The 24615-nt window shown below is 38.4% G+C and overlaps 2 protein-coding genes and 1 long non-coding RNA gene across 3 annotated transcripts in view; 2 read left to right on the top strand and 1 right to left on the bottom strand.

Moving 5' to 3' along the window:
- The first annotated feature begins 238 nt into the window (after window positions 1–238).
- Window positions 239–4946, top strand: LOC140229411 (uncharacterized). The gene is made up of 3 exons (XR_011901298.1): window positions 239–316; window positions 1473–1530; window positions 4054–4946. It is a non-coding gene; the product is annotated as an uncharacterized lncRNA (long non-coding RNA).
- Window positions 4947–13143: 8197 nt separating this feature from the next.
- LOC140229718 (uncharacterized) overlaps window positions 13144–24615 on the top strand; it is a 42383-nt gene continuing 30911 nt past the window's right edge. Inside the window, exon 1 of the mRNA XM_072309958.1 lies at window positions 13144–13177. The gene's annotated coding sequence lies outside the window, so the exon portion shown is untranslated. The remainder of the gene's footprint in view (window positions 13178–24615) is intronic.
- Window positions 18023–20489, bottom strand: LOC140229719 (putative nuclease HARBI1). The gene is made up of 3 exons (XM_072309959.1): window positions 20240–20489; window positions 19287–19476; window positions 18023–18215 (listed from the first exon to the last, which is right to left on the bottom strand). The coding sequence occupies exons 1-3, from the start codon at window positions 20487–20489 to the stop codon at window positions 18023–18025; spliced, it is 633 nt and encodes a 210-aa protein (XP_072166060.1).

Below are 24615 nucleotides of genomic sequence, written 5' to 3'. Positions count from 1 at the left end.
TCCTCGACACACAAGAATATTTCTTTTCAATTTGAACTTCAACCAAACCATTTGGTGTTATAATGTAGAAACAAGTAAAAGGGATCGACTTTCTTTTCTTCCCATTTCTTTTTTGTTTTCAGTGGTGCTTCGAAAATTCAACACAAATAAACCAACTCGTATGATGACAGGAATTTATAATTCAATAGTATTGACCTCTTGTCTCGAACAAATTGGTATCTTTTAAAATTAGAAGCCAACAAGCAAGTTCAGGGAGAGTTGAGCGATAGGGTATACGACGCCGGATTCGTAGATCTGGCAGCCGAAGTCATGACAGGTAAGCTCCCCTAATGTCTTAACTGACCACTGTGAGTAACAAGACGATTATGAAAATAAAATCCTCATTTCTAATGAAAGGTTGAAACATGGTTAGCATTGTCTTTCGTAAAGCACAAAGCAGTGGCTATCAAAAAGTGTGTGTTTATAAATGTATCCAAACTGTATACTGTAATTTGGTTACGACTTTAAACCGCATGATGTCATTGTTCAAAAAGGGTGCTGTTCGTTATTCCGAAGGTTCGCTATTCTGAAGGTCCGTTATTCCGAAGGGTCGTTAATCCGAAACACGCAAATTTCCTATACCTAGAGGTTCGTTAATCCGAAAATGAAAAAGGGTTCGTTAATCCGAAAAATTGTGGCGTTATTCCGAAGGTTCGTTACTCCGAAGATTGGTTAATCCGAAAATGAAATTCGGAACAATGAACCTTCGGAATAACGAGCTGTAACCGTTCAAAAAAGGTATTGAATTAACAGAGATTTCATTGCGTGGTACAGCAACCACAAATGCACATTCTTCTCAAACTTATGTAGAGGGCATGAAACAAAATACATGCTCAAATAATAGATACAGTTGTCATTAAACTGATTGTATTTGTGACCCTACCTTTCAAAAAACGAGCAAAAAGATGATAGATATGGATTTAAAGACAAGGGTAGATTCCGACAGAGCAGACTTTAGCAGACTATAACGCATGGCACATCTGTCTACAACTACTACCAACTTTCAAAGCAAAAGCACCATTTTTTTTTCCAAAACTTATTATAGTTGAACGCGAAGAGCGAATGCGTAATGGATTTCTAAGAAATGAAAAAGGGCCTATCAAATACTTATTCTACAAAAAAGAAAAACGTTCCAAAAAATGCTCAGACACAATGTCCCATTCATTTTCTTATCCCAAACTTTGAAACAATGATGGATCAATCCCTCAGAAAATATCAAAATATCATGATTTACTAGGTTGACACATTTAAGTCATTTTGAGTCCTCTTGTAGAGTCAAGACGTGTGATTTTTAGTTGGTTTTGTACAATGCACGATCACATTTTAACTGCGTATGATTTTACCTTATTTTTTTTTATCCTGGTGCTCACTGAGTATATAGTTGCTATGTTCAAATACGTTTTTATTGGTGTTGTTGTTTTTGTTTTAACTAGGAATCAAACATGGTAAAGTCACACAACTTACGAACAGCTGATTTCAGTGGGGCAGCAGGTAAGTTTGCCGTGTATGTTGCCTTCATTTCTGTTTTCTACCAGTTAACCATACACTGTACACTGGCACCCAGTCGTCAGTCCCTACGCGCGCGCGCACACACTCACACACACACACACACACACACACAAACACACATAATCAATCCTATGGATAACTATAAAGTGATTGTATAGTATTGTTAAAGGTACTAGCCCACATTTGCAAACCCACGAAAATCAAAACTGCATAAAACAGGTCCAATATGACTTCAAGTACGAGTTATAACAGTAACATACCTCACCTGTTGCTCTTTGTCTATACCATTCGATAAAAGAGAGAAAATCATCGTTTTAAAATCAATTTTCAAACCGGGTCAACCCGCCCCAAAATCGAATTACGAGCGCGGGCTAGCTACGTACTAACTGCGACCAGCCCCAACGTGCAGCGTTGGGGCTGTGCCGTTTTCGCATTCAGATCGAGGAGTTGTACAAAACGGGTGCCGTTTCGGCGCTATATTTCCTTAATTTTTCAACAAAAACTACTAGGAATACTTGCATGGGTCCATTAAACCTAAATGATCAATTTCGGAGACTGTTTGGTGCATTTCATTGCTTATGATGCAGAAAATGTTGTCTTATAACGCGAATATCTTCAGCTCACCGATGCTCACTGAAACTCACAATCACTTGCACAGGCGCACAGCATGCATGCAGTGCATTGAGAGCATGCGTAATGCGTACTAATGGATATAGTAGCAAGTCTCTCCACTGTTGCACTAGGGCAGGCCGCTTATTACTCCTAAAAAAATGTCGAAAATTTTGCAGTTTCTAGATAAATGGGTGAGAAAAACAAAGTCGAAAAGGTAATGTATTAATTGTCACTGTGTTTATGATAGAAATTTAGCCGTGCTTTATTTGTGAAGTCGCCGTGAATGTGGCAGTGATTTTTGCTCCCGCTCAGCTGCGAGGTAGCCGCCAGGACCGCGCCTTGCGGCGCGGTCTACGGGGCTAGCTACTAGTAACTTACACATGTATCGCATGCAAGTAGTACGTACGTGGGCCGGAACTAGCGAGCGTTATACGCATGCATACGGTGCATTTTCATTTATTTTTATGAAAGTAATGGACTAATTGGAACGAAATTTTGCACAGGTGTTACTGCAATCATACCCAAACTCCATGCTAACTATGAGACCAATTGCTGCAGGTTTACAAATGTGGGCTAGTACCTTTAAGATGGAGATTTGGCTTTTAACTTTTTGCAAAATACCAAGAAACCAGAGCTTACCATTTTAAGAAGAATCTCTAATATTTCTAAAGCACTGGATTATATTACATATTAACAGTCCCACTTCTCAGCAGATCTGACTTCGTAAATAAGGTACTATTTAAGCTCACCCACTTATGAGACACTGAAAATTATGAATAGAAAGAAGCGACAAATAATTTCAACAAAATATTTACATGGATTGTTATCTATATCAGAAAATTAAATGCTTTCACTAGATATAGTTTTAGTTTCCAACCACATACTAATTGCAAATAAATGAAGAGTTTGTTCGCAAAAACCGATAAGTCCATTTTGAAGATTTTGAAGTACGGTCTCTGTCATAAAGTACAAAATAATACATTTTAAATGATATATTGGTCACTACATATTAAGGTACATTTTCTAGGTTATGGTCAAAAGAGGCAATTTTTTTCTTATTATTCTCTTTAATTTTCTTGACCTTTAATCGCAAATATCTCCATTTGGCAAATATGGACTTTTTTGCAAACAAACTCTTCAAATACACACATGCACACACATACTTGTATCTTGGGCTAATTTGCAGAGTATCATCAACCTGTCACCGACCTAGTACAAGACGTGTTTATCATGCTTTGTGCCCATTGCCACATTATCATGCATCAGTATTCCAACATGTAAGTTTTCACAGGATCTGTATGAATACCGACATGATGATTTGTAATGGTATTTGTTAAAGATTTTGTGAACTCCACATCATCCATCAAATGGTAAGACAGTATGTATGAAGGAGAAAGCTCTTTGATTACATAGTAAAATTGCCGTATCACATCCTTTTAATTCTTAATCTTTTCAAGAACACGGTTGAAAGCCTTCGTTTAGAGAAATGACTGACAAAAGCTGTGTTAGGACAACGCCCTTCCTTCATATCATTATATCTTATATTCCGCAGCGCCGTAGCCGTGACGAGAAATTGTTCGATTTAATTGAATTACATTCTAGTTCAGTTTTATTCAATCCCATTTAATTCAATTGATTTCAATTAAAATGCACAAATCGTTGGCATAGTATCCATATAATAATTGCTATGATGTTATTTTTGATAAACATAGAGATCGTTGTAGAGGTAAGGATACTATGAAATTAGAAAATTTGAGTAGGCAACTTAGAGTTCTAATCATAGCAGCTCTTGCAGTGTGAATTGTCAAAACGTTACTCGTAGTAGAGCAGAAATTAGACGATCGATAATAACATCCCTCTATCTTTCTCTTCCACCCCCTCCCCCTCTTACAGGGAAACAAAGAGAGGATTCACGATGGGCCAGAATGATTACTTCTCTAGTGCTCCGAGACAAATTAGTCTTGGCTGTCTTAGAGATGCATTCTAGTGTCGTTCTTGTCGAAAAGTTTTCATGCAAGGTTAAACGTCAAAGAAATGTTTACCATAGAACAAATACTGAAAGTAAAAAAAAAGTGACACCCTCACCACATGCTCATCGGTATCATATTGAATTCCAACGTATGAAAAAAGAAAACCTTTAACCCGTTGAGGACGGTTTGATTTTCCTTAAAAGACATAATGTTAGCTCTATATTGATGCTCCAATTATTGTCATCTGTGAAGCAAGGATTGATTGTGTCGTCTTCCTCATTTCCTGACCGGTGTCTTTGACAGTCCTCAAAAGAGAAGCCATCACTTCAGAGAGTAGTTATAATACGCATTCATTTTCAAATTCCTCTTGTATGTTAAAAAAATAAACATGAGAGTCGTTGATGATGTAAATTATCCTGTTTAAAGTAAATCAAACATGTGATAATTTTGAATACTTATTGAATGCATATTGCTTTGGTATACAATCTATTACCGCGATCTAGTACACGTATATTGAAATATATATTATGAGGTATTTTCTTTGACCTCGACACACGAGAGTTATTACGCTCACGTGTAGACCTTTTTAATGATTTTTTTTTTCTTTCGTTTCTGATGCGAATTCGAAAATAAGACTTTCCACTGACAAATACCCAAGAAAAAAGTAGATGTTGTTGGTTATTCAGCATAGGCCTGCATCTTTTTACTGTGTGTGCGTTTGTTATGCTCTCAGCAATTGCATTAAAAATAATAATGTTTGTAAAGCAACTAGTGTTTATATCTTTTACAATTTTGTGGTTCTCTTATTCACACTTAATAGGGACAGGGTAGGAAACAATTCCCATTCCTACCTAAATGTCTTTAAAGTAAGACTTTGAAAAATTACAACCATTTTTAAGTTGTCTACATTTACGGTGCCATAAACTTCTTGTATGTCCTATTGACACTGTACTAAGTTGTGTTAAAGGAAGACACGCAGCTTTGCCCTATCTGAGGAGCAGAGCTAGGGCCACATTAGGGAATAACATACGTCGTATCGATGTATAGATGAAAGTAAAAATAACGAGGACGAGATATGAAAAGCTCATATCCAATGAGTAATTCAACAAGCACTCAACAACCAATACAAGATGAAAATATGCTTTGTAAATGTTCCAATGGTTTCTGCCGATAGGATCCTCAGTCTGTGGAAGAGCACTCCAGAGAAATGGGGCTGCAGATATAAAAGCTGCAGAAATAATGTTTTTGTACAATGTAGTGCTTAGGCATAGCAGACAGTAGCATGCGTACATGTGAATCTAAACACCTTTCTACAATATTATGTTTCGTAAGTTTTGTTTGTTTGTTTGTATATATATATATATATATATGTGTGTGTGTGTGTGTGTGTGTGTGTATGTGTATGTGTTTTATTAGGTTTTGTTTTGCTATCAAACAAATTGTGAACCAAACTGTTCGTTATAATTTTAATCGTGCCTATGTATAGTGAAATAATAGTGAATTCATTCCATATGACATTACAAACGAAGTAACAAGCAAGTGGCTAATATAAGTTCAATCTTTTTTTCTACATTTTTGTTGCATGTGTCAAATGATCGAATTTTTGTTGAATAAAGTATGAAATATAAGAAATCTTATGACTTCAGATGCAGTTGTTCTAATCTTAGCGGTAGTTTTTATTTTCGGAATAGAGACGACATGATTCGAAGATCTGTCGGTAGTTGACCTGCTTTCAACAAAATGAATGAAAGATGCGTTTGTTAAGATTTACTCGTGTCTACTTAACAAATATAATAATTTTAAGTAGGCATGAATGGATTCCGTTTCTTTCATTACCAATGTAATTTAAACAATTCTCCGTCACAAGCAAATGCAGACTCGCACACACACACACACACACACACCGTATGTATGTTTGTGTTGCATAATATTATAATATAATAATAATGTCGCAATAGATACATGTCGTAGCTGCCAATTGCCTGATTTTAATTCAATATTAAGATCATGGAAAAATAACAATTAATATTGTTATAATAATAATGTCACGATAAAGACATTTGTCTTTATCGTGACATTATTGTTGCTGTTTTTTAGAACTGCCAATACGCAAAGCTATATATATATATATATATGAAGAGTTTGATTGCAAAAACCGATAAGTCCATATCTGACAAATGGAGATATTTGCCATTAAAGGTCAAGAAAAATAAAGAGAATAATAACAAAATTTTTGCTTCTTTTGACCATAACTTCAAAAATATACCTTTATATGTAGTGCCTAATATATCATTTAAAAGGTATTATTTTGTACTTTATGACAGAGATGGTACTTCAAAATCTTCAAAAATGGACTTATCGGTTTTTGCAAACAAACCCTTCATATATATATATATATATATATATATATATACATATGTGTGTGTGTGTGTGACCCTGCACCTCAAAACAAACAAAAAGTCGCCAGGCATGAATTTTTAGTTAAGACAATATTTTGAAAGAGCAGATGTTAAGGTTTAAAATGATGTATAACTCAAATCAAATGGACTCTCCTAACCTATCTAAATATTGGAAAGAAAGTACACACTGCGGAAAAGTGTGAACTGAGAAAAGAGGCTCTGAAGTACAGTGTCTATTCAAACGCTTAATCTTTACCAAACCGTGCTGGCTGTGTGATGAATAGGACAAAAAACAGGAAGTGAACCACCAGAAAACAACAATGAAGGGATTGTCAAATTAAACTTAAATTAAGAATGCCTTATTAACACATTCTGACCATAATTAACGCCAACTTTCAAAGTAGTAGCACTATCCTTTCAAAAGTTATTAGAGTTGAAAGTGAAGAGTGTGGACAAGGTTTTTCAGGGATTCTAAAGACACACCTTATCACACTATTCTACAAAAAATGTTCGAGATAAAGTGCTAACGAAAACACACTTTCCTGCCCGTTTTATGATACCAAATTTTAGCATAATGTAAAAGAAGACCCGCTCTTTCAGAAAATATGAAAAAGTCAAGTTCGGCTAAGTTGACTCATTTCACTTATTTTTAGTCCTCACGCAAAATCAGTGTGTGTGACTCTATGTTCGTTTTGAGGTGCACGGTCGCACACACACACACACACACACACACACACAAATATATATTCATTGCTTAAGATTATTTCGTAGTGGTAGTGTGGATTAATTTGATCTTAAGTAATGAAAGTGTAATGTTCTGTTTTCGTTGTTGTGTGCTTTTTTGTAAGGATCTCTGAAAAGAGTATGACGACCGATTCGACAGAGTTCTAAATCAAAAGGTCTACATCTAAATCTTTCATGTGCTTGGTGTGCTGTCTTTTTTTTTTCCCCGTTTGTTACCTGTGTCTATGAAGATTCATTTTCAGGTGTGAGACTAACGAATAGACGTTGCCCTAATTAGTAAAAGATTCTTACACTCATACGCCGCCAAAACTGCTAGCCACATTCGGGCGGCATGCTTGCGTACATGCAAATAGCCATGTGTTAATGATTAATCGAAGGCAAAGGTCATTATAGATTCATCAGTGATAAACTTTCCTCACTGCATGCGATCAGGGCATACGGGACTCCATCTTTCTTTGCCGGTCTGTCAGTAGCACCTTAAGCAGAATATTCACTATTATGATCATTTTCCAGGTAAATTTATTGCTTACTTCTACCATTTATCTGCAAATGGAAATAGGAAGGGGTTTACTCACATTAATCAACGCATTAGCACCACTCTTGCGAAACATTATTTCCTATTGCAACAGATTGACAAATTGCCCTGCATCGACGTAAATAAGCACTGAATTGATCAGTGTTTTAGTTGTAGCCATGATAAAAAATCATGGGCGTGCATACTCGAGCGGAGCGGGATACAAACTCACGGTCTCCTGATCACCGGACAGGCGTCATCTCCATTAGACCACCGAGCTTTCGCCCGACAGCAAGTGTTGGTTCTAATCCTTGTAGCATGCAGTGGGTACTGCGTAATTATTCGAATTCATGAAATTCTTGCGTCGAGATGCTTTCATTGCAATTGATTGACAAATCAGTTTATTTACGTCGATGCAGGGCAATTTGTCAATCAGTTGCAATGAAAGCATCTCGACGTAAGAATTTCATGAATTTGAATTTTTTCCTATTGTTTATCACTTTGAATTTCCCATTTGTATTGACACAAGACTTCACCGTGGTAAAGAAGGTGTGGAGAAATATACCATCAGACGAAGGTAAGACGACGTCTACAACCGGAATAATTATGTTTTTCCTACTTGATGGCAGTTCTTACGTTATTTATACGAGTATGTTACCAGTTGCGTGGAGGTTTCAGTTTATCCCACACTGGTGTCCTGAGCCACAGACTCACACTCTGTATACGGTTGTCATTAAACAACATGCCCTATGTTTTTTTTTTTTTTTTTTACAATATCGTAATAATAAACATACGCCAAGGTAAATAGACCATACTATGAAACAAATTGAGGTGATGGGGTGACCTCAAGACAAGCTAGCAGTATATTACTACTCTGAATTTTCTCACTGTGTTTGAATTCGGGAGAAATTGACTCATTTTCATGTCAAACCTAATTCAGTACGAATATATAAGCCTACATAATATATGGTATTGGTGCATCAACACGGTTTTTGGTAAGGTATGGTTCAACCTTTGAAGATATTACAAGTTTTTTTAATTGGTTATCAGTCGTTCCATTTACACATTTTTCAAATGTTTGATAAGATGGGTTAATGCGAAGCCTCCAAGTATTCATGGGCGACGGAGGGGGGGGGGAGGGTGCGTTGGGTGCGAACGCAACCCCCTTCAGAAAAAAAGAAAAATGTCTGCGAGCGACATCAACGCCGGACGCTAAATGTTTTGTTATTATTATCATTTTTTAATTATTATTTTTTTTTTAATTATTTTCATTTTATTTTGCACTAGGGACGAGAAATTTGTGGGAAAAAAAAAAACACTCGGGCTCAGGCAGCACTGACTTTATACATATCTATTTTGCAGTTTTTCACTATTCATCGACCGTACAGTACATATTGTACGGAGCTCTTACATATTTGCGTGTACGTGTGCAGGTGCTGCAAGGATGTAGGGTCTACGCAGAATACTTTATTTCTGACCAATCAAAATTGAAAATGCGAAGGTCAGTCTGCCCCCCCCCCCCCCCCCCCACGGAAAAACGCAGTAACTGACATTTTTATGAATGTGTACTTTTTTGCAAAAATGAATAGTTTACCCAATGCTCTCCAATGTTAACAGGTCAGTTTTGCACCAAAAAAAAAAATGAAAGTGACCAAAAATGCAATTTTTCACTTTTGCAAAAAGCAGTAACTGCATCCAGTTGATTCAACTTTGCAAGTTTCCCCACGGAAGAAAGCAGTAACTAACAAAGCCCACGGAAGAAAGCAGTAACTAACAATTTAGTCTAATCCTTCAGACTCTGTATAGTCCTTCCTGTATATTTTTTTTCCCTAATACCATTTATTTTTTCTACTATTTTTTTAACAATGTAAACAGCAGTTTCTTCCATAATTTAGGGGAGTAGATATAAAAAAGATTGTTTCACCAGTAACTTGACTCTGCCCGCAGGGAATCATATGACAAGTTGTAGAAAAAGCTTCTTTCTGGAGACTAGCAAACCTGGCAGACTCAGCGCGCTCAGAGTGTAGAATACGCGTGCAGCTAGCTGCATGCGCTTCTGCAGCATACTGCACAGTAACTAGCTCTGCCCCCCCACGGAAAAAAGCAGTAACTGACATTTTTATGAATGTTTACTTTTTTGCAAAAATGAATAGTTTACCCAATGCTCTCCAATGTTAATAGGTCAGTTTTGCAAAAAGAAAAATGAAAGTGACCAAAAATACAATTTTCACTTTTGCAAAAAGCAGTAACTGCATCCAGTTGATTCAACTTTGCAAGTTTCCCCACGGAAAAAAGCAGTAACTAACAAAGCCCACGGAAGAAAGCAGTAACTAACAATTTAGTCTTTATCATTCAGACTCTGTATAGTCCTTCCTGTATATTTTTTTCCCTAATACCATTTATTTTTTCTACTAATTTTTTTTTTTAAAACAATGTAAACAGCAGTTTCTCCCATAATTTAGGAGAGTAGATATAAAAAGATTGTTTCACCAGTAACTTGACTCTGCCCGCAGGGAATCATATGACAAGTTGTAGAAAAAGCTTCTTTCTGGAGACTAGCAAACCTGGCAGACTCAGCGCGCTCAGAGTGCAGAATACGCGTGCAGCAGCTGCATGCGCATAAATTCTGCAGCATACAGTAACTAGCTAAACATTGCATCACATCACAGTCATCACTTGCATGCACAGTATTGCAGGTCTGGTACAGTCTGAGTGATCATGCCAGTGCTAACCATGCTGTCACACAGTTTCTGCGGTCCAGGCATGCCTGTAAATCTATCATGAATTGCAGAGGAAAAGTCATGGTAGCCATGGCTTTGGCCAGAACCAGAAAATCTAGGTGAGCTGAAAATATATTGAAGGGAGATGAGCACTAGTATTAATGCACTAACGTTAGTCTAATGTTAGATGTAGGCCCTAAAGTTTAGAATAGGTCTACCAGATCTAAAGTTACAGAGTAGATCTAGATTCTAATCTATTGTTAACTGTTAAGTGTTAGGCCTAGACAAATGTCAGTAGGCCTAATCTAACGTAATAGATCTAGGTCTAGCACTAACATTGGGCATAGATCTGTAGTCTAGCTTAAGTGTAACGTCAGAGTTCGACTAGGATCTAAGACGAAGAGACTTGACTTTATTGTCTAGTCCAGGGTCATGTGTCAGGGGCCAGGCCGGGCACTCCAAAGTTCAATTAGGGTACATAGGTGTCTACCTTATTTTTACACAGAATGCCATTCAATCTACAAGACCTAGTCTAGGTCTAGCGATAGGTCCTAGATCTTATAGATCTAGACTAACCAGAAAGTAGAAGAACTTTATAACCTGGTGGTGGTAACAATTCTCCTCCTATGGTCATGTGACATGTGCAGTTACTGCTTTTTTCCATGGGGAAAACAGCAGACTCCTGGCCGTCTGCAGTTACTGCTTTTTTCCGTGGGGAAACTACCCAGAATCAAGGGTGAGCCACCGCAGTAACTGCATTTTCCTAAATAACATATAAAAAAATAACGGAAACATCATTTTTTCCTAGGTATTGTTAGACAACTAGGTATGGTGCATAATCATACCACAAAATTATTTTTGAATGTTTCTGTGTTTTTAAAGAATCTGCAAAAAACACAAAATCGCATTTATCTCAGCTCAGCAGTTATGCAGTTACTGCTTTCTTCCGTGGGGGGGGGAGCTAAACACTGCATCACATCACATAGTCATCACTTGCACAGTATTGCAGGTCTGGTACAGTCTGAGTGATCATGCCAGTGCTAACCATGCTGTCACACAGTTTCTGCGGTCCAGGCATGCCTGTAAATCTAACATGAATTGCAGAGGAAAAGTCATGGTAGCCATGGCTTTGGCCAGAACCAGAAAATCTAGGTGAGCTGAAAATATATTGAAGGGAGATGAGCACTAGTATTAATGCACTAACGTTAGTCTAACGTTAGATGTAGGCCCTATAGGTCTACCGCGTACCAGATCTAACGTTACAGAGTAGATCTATTGTTAACTGTTTAGTGTTAGACAAAATGTCAGTAGGCCTAGGCCTAATCTAACGTAGGCCCTAATAGATCTAGGTCTAGCACTAACATTGGGCATAGATCTGTAGTCTAGCTTAAGTGTAATGTCAGAGTTCGACTAGGATCTAAGACGAAGAGACTTGATATTTTATTGTCTAGTCCAGGGTCATGTGTCAGGGGCAAGGCCGGGCACTTCAAAGTTCATATAGGTGCGTATAAGAGCCGCCGGCGGCTCTCCCTTAGAGATGAATTCGTCTTTCCCGTCTTCTGGGGCCCCCAAAAAGCCCGGGAACGGAACGGCCGTCAAAAAGTAGGTTGACCACACAATTTTTATGAAAATTGAGTGGTTTCAGAGGAAAACTGCTCTAAATCAAGATAACTCGAGTATAGTGAGGTGCCCGCACCTCGTCAGGGGCCCGAATACCGTCACCCCCCTTAAAATTGTTTTAAGCGCACTAAACAAAAATTTATGCCCAGGAATGTGTTCAGTACGCTTGAAACTTGGCAGGGCTACCACAACCAAGCAAATTGTGGTGAAAACCGAATAGTTTTTCGCGAAAATCTGAAATTTAATCGGAATACGTGTTACAAGTATCACCATTGTCCCCGCACGCATCTTTTACGTGTATGTCTATGGGAGCATCACGGTCACCCGCAAACGTCTTTTACGTGCTTTGTCTATGGGAGCGCGGGTGACGAGTTGCGGGCCCCTTCCTCAGCGCGCAACTTTTTCGCATCGTTCGCGTTTGACGACGATAGCTGCAAATTTTCGACATCGATCAGTGAACTTGTGATTCCATTGCAATTTTCAGCATTTTTCCTGTATGTGAGTTGGATTTCAAAGAATTTCAGTGGCGAAATGTGATTCAAATATGCGCAAACATTAACTATGACGAGGTGCGGGTCACCCAAGTATAAATCGTCGATAAAGAAAATCGAGCCGATTTTGGCGGAACTACTTTAAACTTGATGACGTCATCACAGCTGACATCCTCCTTCCTTCATCTCTTTTCGACACAAGTCATTCACGATCAATCACACTACACACTAGTTTGGCAAGGCAGCGCGTATACGCGTATTGTCAAGAGACATGTGCGCACTCAACTGCCACACGTATTGTACACTGTACTTGTAAACATGCGCGCGTTCTGCAGACTCAATACGCGCTACCACTGCACACGTACGCATTATAAGCTGTTGTGTGTAGCTGTTGTACGACTGCATAGAGTCAACATGGTGGGCTGTCAAGAGCACCCACACAGTGCGTATAAAGCTCTACTGTAAGCTAGCACCAGCAATTAGATAAGTGATTGTTTTCTAGTCTCACCTAAATTGCTGTCGATTTGTAGGATACGGACTATCCTCAACTCCTAAAAACGTGAGTATTCATCGTAAATTCGGGTAAATTTGGGTAAATTTTAACGGCTAGTCTAGACTAGCATCGTCAGGATCTAGAACTACATTATTCGGGGGACACCCCCGAAACCCCCGAGAGCAACGTAAGATACCACACTTCTCACCGCACAGATCAAAGAAAACACACGTAAACAAATGTAATCGTCGACAGCCGAATCACGGACCGTATCGCAGATCGGATTAATATTTCAGATGGTTGCTATCGGCAAGCGTAATTACGCTCTTTTCAGAGCGATTTGCGCTCTCCGTGATTGGCTGCCGGTATTCTGTAATTTACCCTTAAAAAATAATGGAAACATATTTTTTTCCTAGGTATTGTTAGACAACTAGGTATGGTGCATAATCATACCACAAAATTATTTTTGAATGTTTCTGTGTTTTTAAAGAATCTGCAAAAAACACAAAATCGCATTTATCTCAGCTCAGCAGTTATGCAGTTACTGCTTTCTTCCGTGGGGGGGGGGGGGGGGTCTGCCCCCCCCCCCCCACGGAAAAAGCAGTAACTGACATTTTTATGAATGTTTACTTTTTTGCAAAAATGAATAGTTTACCCAATGCTCTCCAATGTTAATAGGTCAGTTTTGCAAAAAGAAAAATGAAAGTGACCAAAAATACAATTTTTCACTTTTGCAAAAAGCAGTAACTGCATCCAGTTGATTCAACTTTGCAAGTTTCCCCACGGAAAAAAGCAGTAACTAACAAAGCCCACGGAAAAAAGCAGTAACTAACAATTTAGTCTTTATCATTCAGACTCTGTATAGTCCTTCCTGTATATTTTTTTCCCTAATACCATTTATTTTTTCTACTAATTTTTTTTTTTAAACAATGTAAACAGCAGTTTCTCCCATAATTTAGGAGAGTAGATATAAAAAGATTGTTTCACCAGTAACTTGACTCTGCCCGCAGGGAATCATATGACAAGTTGTAGAAAAAGCTTCTTTCTGGAGACTAGCAAACCTGGCAGACTCAGCGCGCTCAGAGTGCAGAATACGCGTGCAGCAGCAGCCTGATGCGCATAAATTCTGCAGCATACAGTAACTAGCTAAACATTGCATCACATCACAGTCATCACTTGCATGCACAGTATTGCAGGTCTGGTACAGTCTGAGTGATCATGCCAGTGCTAACCATGGGTGGTATTCTGAGGTCGTAATTAAGTCTGTAATTAACTTCGTGATTAAGTCATGAAGTTAATTACCCCTTAATCATGGGCAAAATCGGTATTCTGAGGACGTAATTAAGGTATGATTAAGTCCCCTGTAATTATCTTAGGTCCCTCCCATCTAATTGTTATTCCATCCAATCAGACGCGTTGTTAGAAGCCAAAATGATGATTACACGCGCAAATATGCCCTCAATGCGCGCTCCTCTTCACTGCGTTTACAATCTCTCACCAGCGCGTGCATTGGGCACCCCACCCCGTTGTGAGTACCGGTATCAACGGTATATTATATTTCTTCGTTGTTATTGTTGTCATTGTATGTCCGAGAGAAAAAAGCGACAATGCCGAAGTCTTTACAAAAGACTAATAAAGACGGCTGCCACAAAGACGAAAAGCAGTTGAAGAGAAATGAAAACTTCACAACAGAGGAGATTGAAGTCTTCATAATGGAACTTTTTTCCAGGAAATCCGTAATTCAAGGAGCTCTGAGTGCCAGTTTGACATGGCATATGAAGCAGGTTGCGTGGCAAAATATCGCGGACACGGTCAACCTCGTGTCAACGTCAAAACGTACAGTGGAGGAGTTGAAGACAAAACTCAACAATCTCAAATCAAAGGCAAAAAAGAACTATGCCCAGAGAAAGAGAGTGGCAAATGCAACCGGCGGGGGTGAGGCACCTCCCGAGCTGCCGCTTTGGGAGGAGCGGCTCCTTGAGTTTATCGGACAGGGCGCCCTTGACGGCATCGAAGGGGGGCTTGATACTTCCAAGCCTGATACAGCTTGTGCTTCGAGCGGACCCTCTTTCTTCAAACCAGGGGCGCACACCTTGTCATCAGAGGAAGATGCCGTCTCTAGTTTGCTTGGCCTGGCAACAGGTCGAGTAGAAGAAACAGGTGAGCTTTTCACGAATGGTGATATAGGCCTAAGCGTAAAAAAAAAAATGTGCATTTGCACATGTGCATTCTGGCGTAGTGCCAATATGAAGAAGTGTAAATATTATTTGGTATAGGCTAATAAGTTTTGGTATACTACAAGCTGAAACATATATCCTATAGGATATTGTTGAGTTATTAGAATATGTGGACAGGCATGATGTAGTCACTCGGACGTCGGATTACTTCAGATGCAGGGACAATAATTATTCAGGTCTCCAAGAAGTCAAAATACAATCAGACCCTACCAAGGCATCTCCCTTATCCTTAAAAGTGTGCAAAATTAAATCTGTTCGACAGGAATTACGTGTGAAAACCACGCAGCAAACAATAAAGGCAGTAACATCGCCAATTTACCCTCCACGGGTGAATACTCGCCAGCCAGACAGAGCTGAAGAAGTGATGAGTCACGAAGCCGTTCTTAATGCCATTTTCATAAGTAAGTCCAGTCGAACAGAATTAATTTGTAAGCTTTTAGCATATAATATGGAAAGATCTAAATCTACATCGATAGACACTGATCCTTGTACAATCAGGCAGTGGGCCACACGGCCCTCAGTATAGAATGAATAGACTAGTGTAATGTTAAACAACGAAAGGCCAAGCTGCAATAGATCAAAGGAATTACACAGGATTACTATAGAGGGTGCCAGCGTTTTCGTTAACTCCCAGCATATTGGGTTGTGTGTTCATTTACTTATTAATGAGATATTGAACTCTGCTTTAAGCTAGCTGCAGTAGGTAGGTCATAGACCTATATATATATGTATATGTATGTATGTATATATATATATATATATATATATATATATATATATATATATAATCCTATAGTATATATATATATTATATTTGGATAGATATACTAGATGTTTATTTATCTTTAAGATAACGTATGATAAGCCAATGTACCATGATTTTGTCGTCTGCATAAATGCATGACTCAACATCACTCTCATTCAGCCCCCCCCCCCCTTTTTTTTAACTTTCTGCTTACGATGTTCAGACGACTCTAGCAGCAGACCAGGTAGTACGACATCTACTAATCTGCCGAGCAAAAGATCACCGCCAAAGAGAGTGAGGGACGACAATGTCTGGACTGAATGGATTTCAATCGAGAGAGAGAAGCTGGAGCTGGAAAAAGAGAACACGCGTCTTCGTCAACACAAAGTAATTTTCATAATCATTTTCATTTCATTTTATGTCATTTTATTTATTTGGTTTCTATATACACGAATGTTAATTAAATAGCGTTGTGTTACAACGTCCACAAATGACAATTTAAAGTATAAGTCATCAATTAATCACTTATTATAAGTTACAATTGAAATCATTCACAAGTGTACATTGATGACGGATAAAAGAGATAGATCATGAATGAGAAATTATTGAAATTCTGTCTGACTCTACATTTTGATAATAATAACTTAGAAAAAAGGAATTACAGTATATAACAAGTTTGCATATGTTCTCTGATTTTTGTTACTACTTCTCTGCCCCAACTTAATTAGGCAATAATTCAACTGAGCAATAAAATGTCACATTATGATTTTAACGTATAGGTGCGACTGCTTGAAGGGCACTATCAGAGGATGGAAGGGATGGCCTCGGAACAGTTGGCATTGGAACGTCAGAGGATGAAAATGCTAGAGTGCTTCATCTCACATCACGTGACATCACAGACGGCGCACTTTATGACTTCGTCGGATATGTTGTAATAGTAAGACAGTTTCATTGTTAACACCATCTGTGTATACTAGTAACCGAGAAGGTACTACGTTACCTTTTTATTATATGTCAATGGCGCATGGTATCCACATTTATACAATAATTCACACTCACGCACATGCACACATACTTACATAGCCTGGTTTTTCAAACGAAAATAATTCTGTATTGATGAATAGCAGTTAAAATGATATACAATCAAAAAAAGACAACCATGACTTTTTTCATATTATCATTATTTCCTTTAAGTTTCCTGTTTCGGAAAAGTGTATAGTATACACCAGTATGTCAAATCTATATAGGGCCATCATAGTTCTTGTTATATACATTCTAATAGAAAGAGCTCATTTGCAAAAGGTGTTACATCCATTTCAGATGAAAATTGAGTTATTAGCATCACTGAACAGAATTCCATTTGAGTTAGCTATAGTGAAAATTTCTAATCCAGACAAACAGTTGAATAGATCGAAATTACTGCAAAATTAGATTTTGATTTTCCATACACTTGTGTACAAATTCTCACAAACAAACTAGTTTTTCTCTAAAGTACTAGAAGTGGATCTATATATGCTATCGTATGCTCCAAGAATAGATAACAGCTAAAGTATCTGGACATGACAGATTCTAAAATGGATGCTGATTTCTAAAGTACGACCAAATGTAAAAGATTTCATTAAAAACGACAGATCTGATGCAATGTTTTTGCAATACTTTGTCTTATTTACACTTATGAATACTATCGTGTTTTCTCTTCAGGTCAACGTTGGCTACAATACCACAAGCAATCCTTGATGCATGGGCAACGCTATGGACTGTCACCAGCAATGCACCGATGTTTCATCGTTTTCGACTCTTGTTTTGCCTTTTCACATAACTGTACACAGAATTCACGTTCATGAGATTTCTCTCTTTTGTCAGAATACGTGAATAAAACTCATTAAGCAAGGGAGAGACAAAGATCCATTTGTTGTCACTGTTGTTGTGCTATGTGAACCATGTGTCAATGAGATGTCGTCTAATTTGTTGACCCCTCTCAGCGTGCCTGTTGTCGCCGAAGTCCGGAAATGGGGCATCGTCTTGATCGAGTACCATGTTCACGATGTTGTCGGGAGGTTGAATGTTTCTGGCGATGCATATGTTGTGTAATACACAACACGATATGGTGATCTTACACACTCTGAAACATAAAACACAAAGTGCAATATGGTCAGAATGGATGTACATGTGTAGTATAGTAATTATGTAGGAATACATCAGCAGTGTTAATTTCACAGTAATAGCAATTTCTGCAATTTCACTAACTCTGTTAAATAAAACATCAATGTATATGTTTCTAAAATTAGCATTTTTAAAAATCATACAAAACATCACTGCTGTACAGAATGAGATAAATCTTAATTTGCATACAGGAGGCTTGCCAAGGATAAGTATAGAATTTGACTATTCGGCAACCTACAATGAACAATATCATTACAATGAAGACAAACAATGGGGTTCATTGCATCATTTCAGTCCACTTTTGACTATTAACAGTTTGCCACGATTAACCCGTAACGTACAAAACTCGCGCCGCGATGTTTCATTACTTTTGAAACCAAATACGCGGCAACCAGGTACCAACCTATTTTGAAGTTACGCAATATTTTGTAAGTGCACCCGAGTTGCTCAAAAACGTGATTTCATGTACAAATCAAAAACAAATTTTGTTTCTAGCCAAAATTGAAAAATGTATCATTATCTTTACTTTTAATGATTTATCTAAATCGATGTTGTTTTTAGTGATTTGAATAGTGTTGCCGATGAATTCTATTGGAGAAAGCAATAAAAAAGAAGTTGAAAACAATGAACTACATATGAAATTATAATGCAAATTTAACACATATAAAAAATAAATTGATATCGCCACTTCTTATGCTAATTATTTACATTCGACACGAATCCTATAAAAACAATAACTATACGTTTAGAATATATCTGTTTTGAACCTACCTTAACAGAACAACAGCCACTTTATGCAGAGATTTGCATGAATTAGCATAATTTACATAATGGAGTAGATTTGAATTCTTGCGTAATGATATCTATCCCTTGTGGGTGACGCGCGTGCGTGCTGGGCTATTTTTATGCCTAGCGAGACTGGGGGGGGGGGGGGTGAATGAACCCCCCCCCCCCTCCCCCCAGTCTCGCTAGGCATCAAAATAGCCCAGTCTCTTTAGGACTAAGGTTCGCTAAAATGATATCCACTCACCGAAGAGGGTCGTAGCAGAGCGAGCCACCGCTGAGATCAAGACATCTGAAACGGGACTTGAGGAGGCCGAACGCTTGCTCAACGCATACCCGGGTTCTTGACAGACTGCTATTGAATCTTCTTTCAGACTGCGTATTGGGATTAGCCACGGGAGTTAGAAGCCATGGTTGCAGAGGATATCCGCTATCTCCTAAAATTTATTTGTAATTCAGGATAGTAGAAAGATAGTATATCGGAATGCCTCAGTTGCATTTGTAATATTGGATAGTATAAAGATAGTATATTGCAATGCCTCAGTTGCATTTGTAATGTAAGATAGTAGGAAGATAGAGTATATATTGCAATACCTCGGTTGTCTCATTTTATTTCACAAACCGGGAATACAAGATCCGATAATCCTTGTTACTTATTACCCGTAAGATCACTAACCTTCAAGATAAAATTAAGAGGTATAGGCCTAATGACAGAATCATCGAATTCATTTCAACTTTAAAAAAAAAGGATTATAGTGCATTAATGCGACAGCTTGCATTTCGACTAAAATGAAACTCTTTTGGGTGATTTGGTAAATCTCATGTAAACTCTAATTTAATAAGAAATCTTAGATATTTCAAAAAACATTAATAATCATGCATCTAGCAGAAAAAAAATGAACTTCGAGAGATGAATTTTAAAATTAAAGTCATCATCATTCAGGCAATGAAATCATTCAAATTATGAAAAAGTGCTCATGATATTCACAGAATTGACAAAAAATTCAGAGGGAATGTGCAATTCCTGACCTAGATCGTAATAACTGAGATGATAATGTTAAAGAACCTAAAAGTTCCCGCGATTTTTCTTATTTTATTGAAAATGCAAATAGTGTTATAAAGAACAGAAATCTATGGTATTAACGCATTTCTAACCGCGATTTCAAACAGACTCGAGTTGTCATTCCACGCTTAACTCACCAAGTAACCATCCTGCAGGCATTCTGCCCATGCGGAAATCTTCCAGGACGTTGCAGGATTCCCAAATAAACGCATCATGGGTAGACCCCGGCCATTTGGCAACAACATTAAGGAAACGCATCTTTGAATCCACAATCGCCTGGATGTTCATGGTATGCCGACCTTTCCGATTAACAAAGGTGTGTTCATTTTCTGACGGAGCACGTAGCGGAATGTGTGTGCAGTCAATACAGCCTAGAGTGTTTGGCATTCCTGCCATTTCAGCGAATTCTACTTTCCTATTTGCTACTCGATCGATGTGAAAGTTAATGAAGTCGGGTGCCAGTCGACACAGGGCATCGGTAACATCCGCTATCGCCCTACTCTGCGATGGTTGAGATATTCCTGCGACATCTCCTGCAACATTCTGAAAGCTCCCGCTTGCTAAGAAGCGCAGCACAGCAGCAACTTTTGTCTCCACATCCAATACGCGCCCGCCATTCAACTGCTGAATAGCGAACTGTTCATCTCTTTCTATCTTCTCACACAAGCGATGAAACTCCTCTAAATTCAGTCTGTAATTTCTTCTGAATTCTGTGGGATCCATCTCAGCTATTTTTAAGCGCTCCTTCTTGTAGCGAAGACGGTAAGCGTTATGGTGAGCGAGGAAAAACGCAGCCATGCTTGATAAACGTGGTACTTAATTACATCGTTTGGCATCATTAAGTTTTCCATTAACTTTCATACTTAATTACACCCTCAGAATACCGATTCGTAATTAACTCTGTGATTAAGTCCTCTCAGAGGTGCACGCGCATTGATACGCGCAAGCGCGTAAGTCCTTCCCGCCAAAACGCTTGTTGCTATGGTAGTTAATATACCCCCTACTTAATCATGCTCTCAGAATACCAATTCGGTAATTAAGTGTTAATCAGACACTTAATTAGCTCTCAGAATACGGCCCCATGCTGTCACACAGTTTCTGCGGTCCAGGCATGCCTGTAAATCTCTCATGAATTGCAGAGGAAAAGTCATGGTAGCCATGGCTTTGGCCAGAACCAGAAAATCTAGGTGAGCTGAAAATATATTGAAGGGAGATGAGCACTAGTATTAATGCACTAACGTTAGTCTAATGTTAGATGTAGGCCCTAAAGTTTAAAATAGGTCTACCAGATCTAAAGTTACAGAGTAGATCTAGATTCTAATCTATTGTTAACTGTTTAGTGTTAGACAAAATGTCAGTAGGAACCTAGGCCTAATCTAACGTAATAGATCTAGGTCTAGCACTAACATTGGGCATAGATCTGTAGTCTAGCTTAAGTGTAACGTCAGAGTTCGACTAGGATCTAAGACGAAGAGACTTGACTTTATTGTCTAGTCCAGGGTCATGTGTCAGGGGCCAGGCCGGGCACTCCAAAGTTCAATTAGGGTAGGGCCTACATAGGTGTCTACCTTATTTTTACACAGAATGCCATTCAATCTACAAGACCTAGACTAAGTCTAGGTCTAGCGATAGGTCCTAGATCTTATAAATCTAGACTAACCAGAAAGTAGAAGAACTTTATAACGTGGTGGTGGTAACAATTCTCCTCCTATGGTCATGTGACATGTGCAGTTACTGCTTTTTTCCATGGGGAAAACAGCAGACTCCTGGCCGTCTGCAGTTAGGCCTACTGCTTTTTTCCATGGGGAAACTACCCAGAATCAAGGGTGAGCCACCGCAGTAACTGCATTTTCCTAAATAACATTTAAAAAATAACGGAAACATCATTTTTTCCTAGGTATTGTTAGACAACTAGGTATGGTGCATAATCATACCACAAAATTATTTTTGAATGTTTCTGTGTTTTTAAAGAATCTGCAAAAAACACAAAATCGCATTTATCTCAGCTCAGCAGTTATGCAGTTACTGCTTTCTTCCGTGGGGGGGGGGGGGGGCAGACTTGGAGGATTGACAAATTTCAGGTTATTTTATTAAAAAAAGCATGTTTGATATATCTGTCACTTAAATTCAAATATTTTCAAAAGTTCCCTCATCATCTTTGATTTATGTTTCCCCCGCTCGGTTCCTACCCACAGATTAAGACTCGACACATTTCTGGACTGACAATTTTCGGAGTATTATAGAAGCGTGCATTAAGGGGCAAAACGTGTTTTTGCTCCCCCCCGTGCCCCCTGTAACAAATAATTGATCAATTATCGAAAGACCAAAATGAACAACAAAGGCACTTTTCTCGCCTAAAAGTTGTAAAGTTCACAACAGAAAATGCGAAATTGTTCGCCCATAACGGGTACACTAACATTTTACATTAATGTATCTATACATTAATACTTCCTTATGAATAAATTTAATGTACAGATGGTAGCCTCGCGTCCTCGAGTGTGCGCACCCGGAAACATACATTTAGGAAACCTTACATTTTTCCTTTTCTTCAATGCTTTTATGTTAATATAAGAACAAATTGTATTGATCGAACAATGCGATCACTTTCAAGCTTTTAATCAATTAATTTTCAGACGAATGGCAAGTGAAAGTGACTCGATCCCTCTGTCCGTACTTATATTGAAATGAATAGTTTCCATAATTAATGATCACAGTCTTTCGCAGTGCCTTTTTTCACCACTATGTTTAATACCTTAGAAATTTGCTTTTAAAATGCTCTACAAACGCGACTTTTGCACTCTGCTTTTACAAAAAGCCCCTACCGTGGGAGGGGGTATCTCCCTCCCACATCCTCGCCGAGAATCTCACACCGTATATCATAGTCCTTCACAGTGAATTTTCCACTACTTTTAATTCCCAGAAAATTGCGTTTAGATGCTCTACAAACGCGATTTTTGTACTCTGCTCTTACAAAATGTCCCTACCGTATCCCCTCCCACACCCTCCCCCTCTCGGTCGCTTTGCTCCCTCGCCGAGGATCTTACCCCGTCACATGATGTACCCCACCCGTATATCATAACCATAGTCCTTCACAGTGATTTTCTTTACAGTGTTAAATTCCGTGGAAATTTGGTTTAAAATGCCCTATAAACACGACTTTTCTAGTCTGTTTTTACAAAATTTCCCTACCGTGGGAGGGGCTATCTCTTCCCACACCTTCTTCCTTTCGGTCGCTTCGCTCCCTTGCCGAGGATCTCACACCGTCACGTAATGTACCCCCCCCCCTCCTGTACGTTATAATCATAGTCATTCACTGTGATTTTTTTACGTTATTTCATTCCCTATAAATCTGATTTAAAATGCCCTATAAAAACGACTTTTATACTTTGTTTCTACAAAAAGTCCCTACCGTCGGAGGGGGTATCCCCCTTCCACACCCTCGCCGAGGATCTCACAACGTCACAGTATGTACCCCCGTGTGTTATAATCATAGTCCTTCACAGCAAATCTTTTTGACGATGTTTAATTCCCTAGAAATTTGATTTAAAATACCCTATAAACACGACTTTTGTACTCTAGCTGTTTCTACAAAAAGTCCCTACCGTAGGAGGGTGTATACAATCCCCCTAACCGAGGATCTCACACCGTCACATAATGTTATAATCATAGGCATTCACAGTGATTTTTTTTACGATGTTTAATCCCTAGAAATTTGATTTAAAATGCCCTATAAACGCGACTTTTCCCCTCTGTTTTTACAAAAAGTCCCTTCCGTGGGAGGAGGTATCCCCCTCCTATACCCTCGCCGAGGATCTCACAACGTCACAGAATGTATCCCCGTGTGTTATAATCATAGTCCTTCACAGCAAATCTTTTTAACGATGTTTAATTCCCTAGAAATTTGATTTAAATGCCTATAAACACGACTTTTCTACGTTGTTTTTTTTTATTATTTTTTATTATTATTTTATTTTATTATATAAAGTCCCTACCGCTGGAGGGGGTATCCACCTCGCCGAGGATCTCACACCTCACATAATGTACCCCGTATGTTGTAATCATAGTCCCGCTTTACAGTAATTTTTCCACTATCAAATATATTTGACTTATGCTTATGAATACGTGCCACTAACAATGTACATGTATGTATATTACATTTAGTGTCACAACGCACCACTTTGAAAAAAAAAAAAGCTCGTACTTATAAAGTGATAAAGATGTAGCGATAAATAATGGTGTGTAATACCTCACTTGGCCGTTGGTGGCATAAATATTACAGAAATCACGATTCTGTCCAGCAGTCATAAGACGTTATGCACATATTAATGAACTTTTACTGTACCAATACGTGTTTCCATTAATGTTTCCAGGTTAGAATATATGTACAGTAACGGGGCATTAAACCACGTATTACTTGAATATGAGACCGTTCTGAAGCAAATGATTTTAACGCATCAATAGATAATTATATAATGTACTCTTGAATGAATCCCAGTAGAAGCGGAACAACAAT

The sequence above is a fragment of the Diadema setosum genome, chromosome 6 (genome assembly GCF_964275005.1).
Source record: "Diadema setosum chromosome 6, eeDiaSeto1, whole genome shotgun sequence".
Taxonomy (NCBI): Eukaryota; Metazoa; Echinodermata; class Echinoidea; order Diadematoida; family Diadematidae; genus Diadema; species Diadema setosum.
The sequence above is the reverse complement of the archived record's forward strand: the minus strand, read 5'-3'. Positions and strand labels throughout refer to the sequence as shown.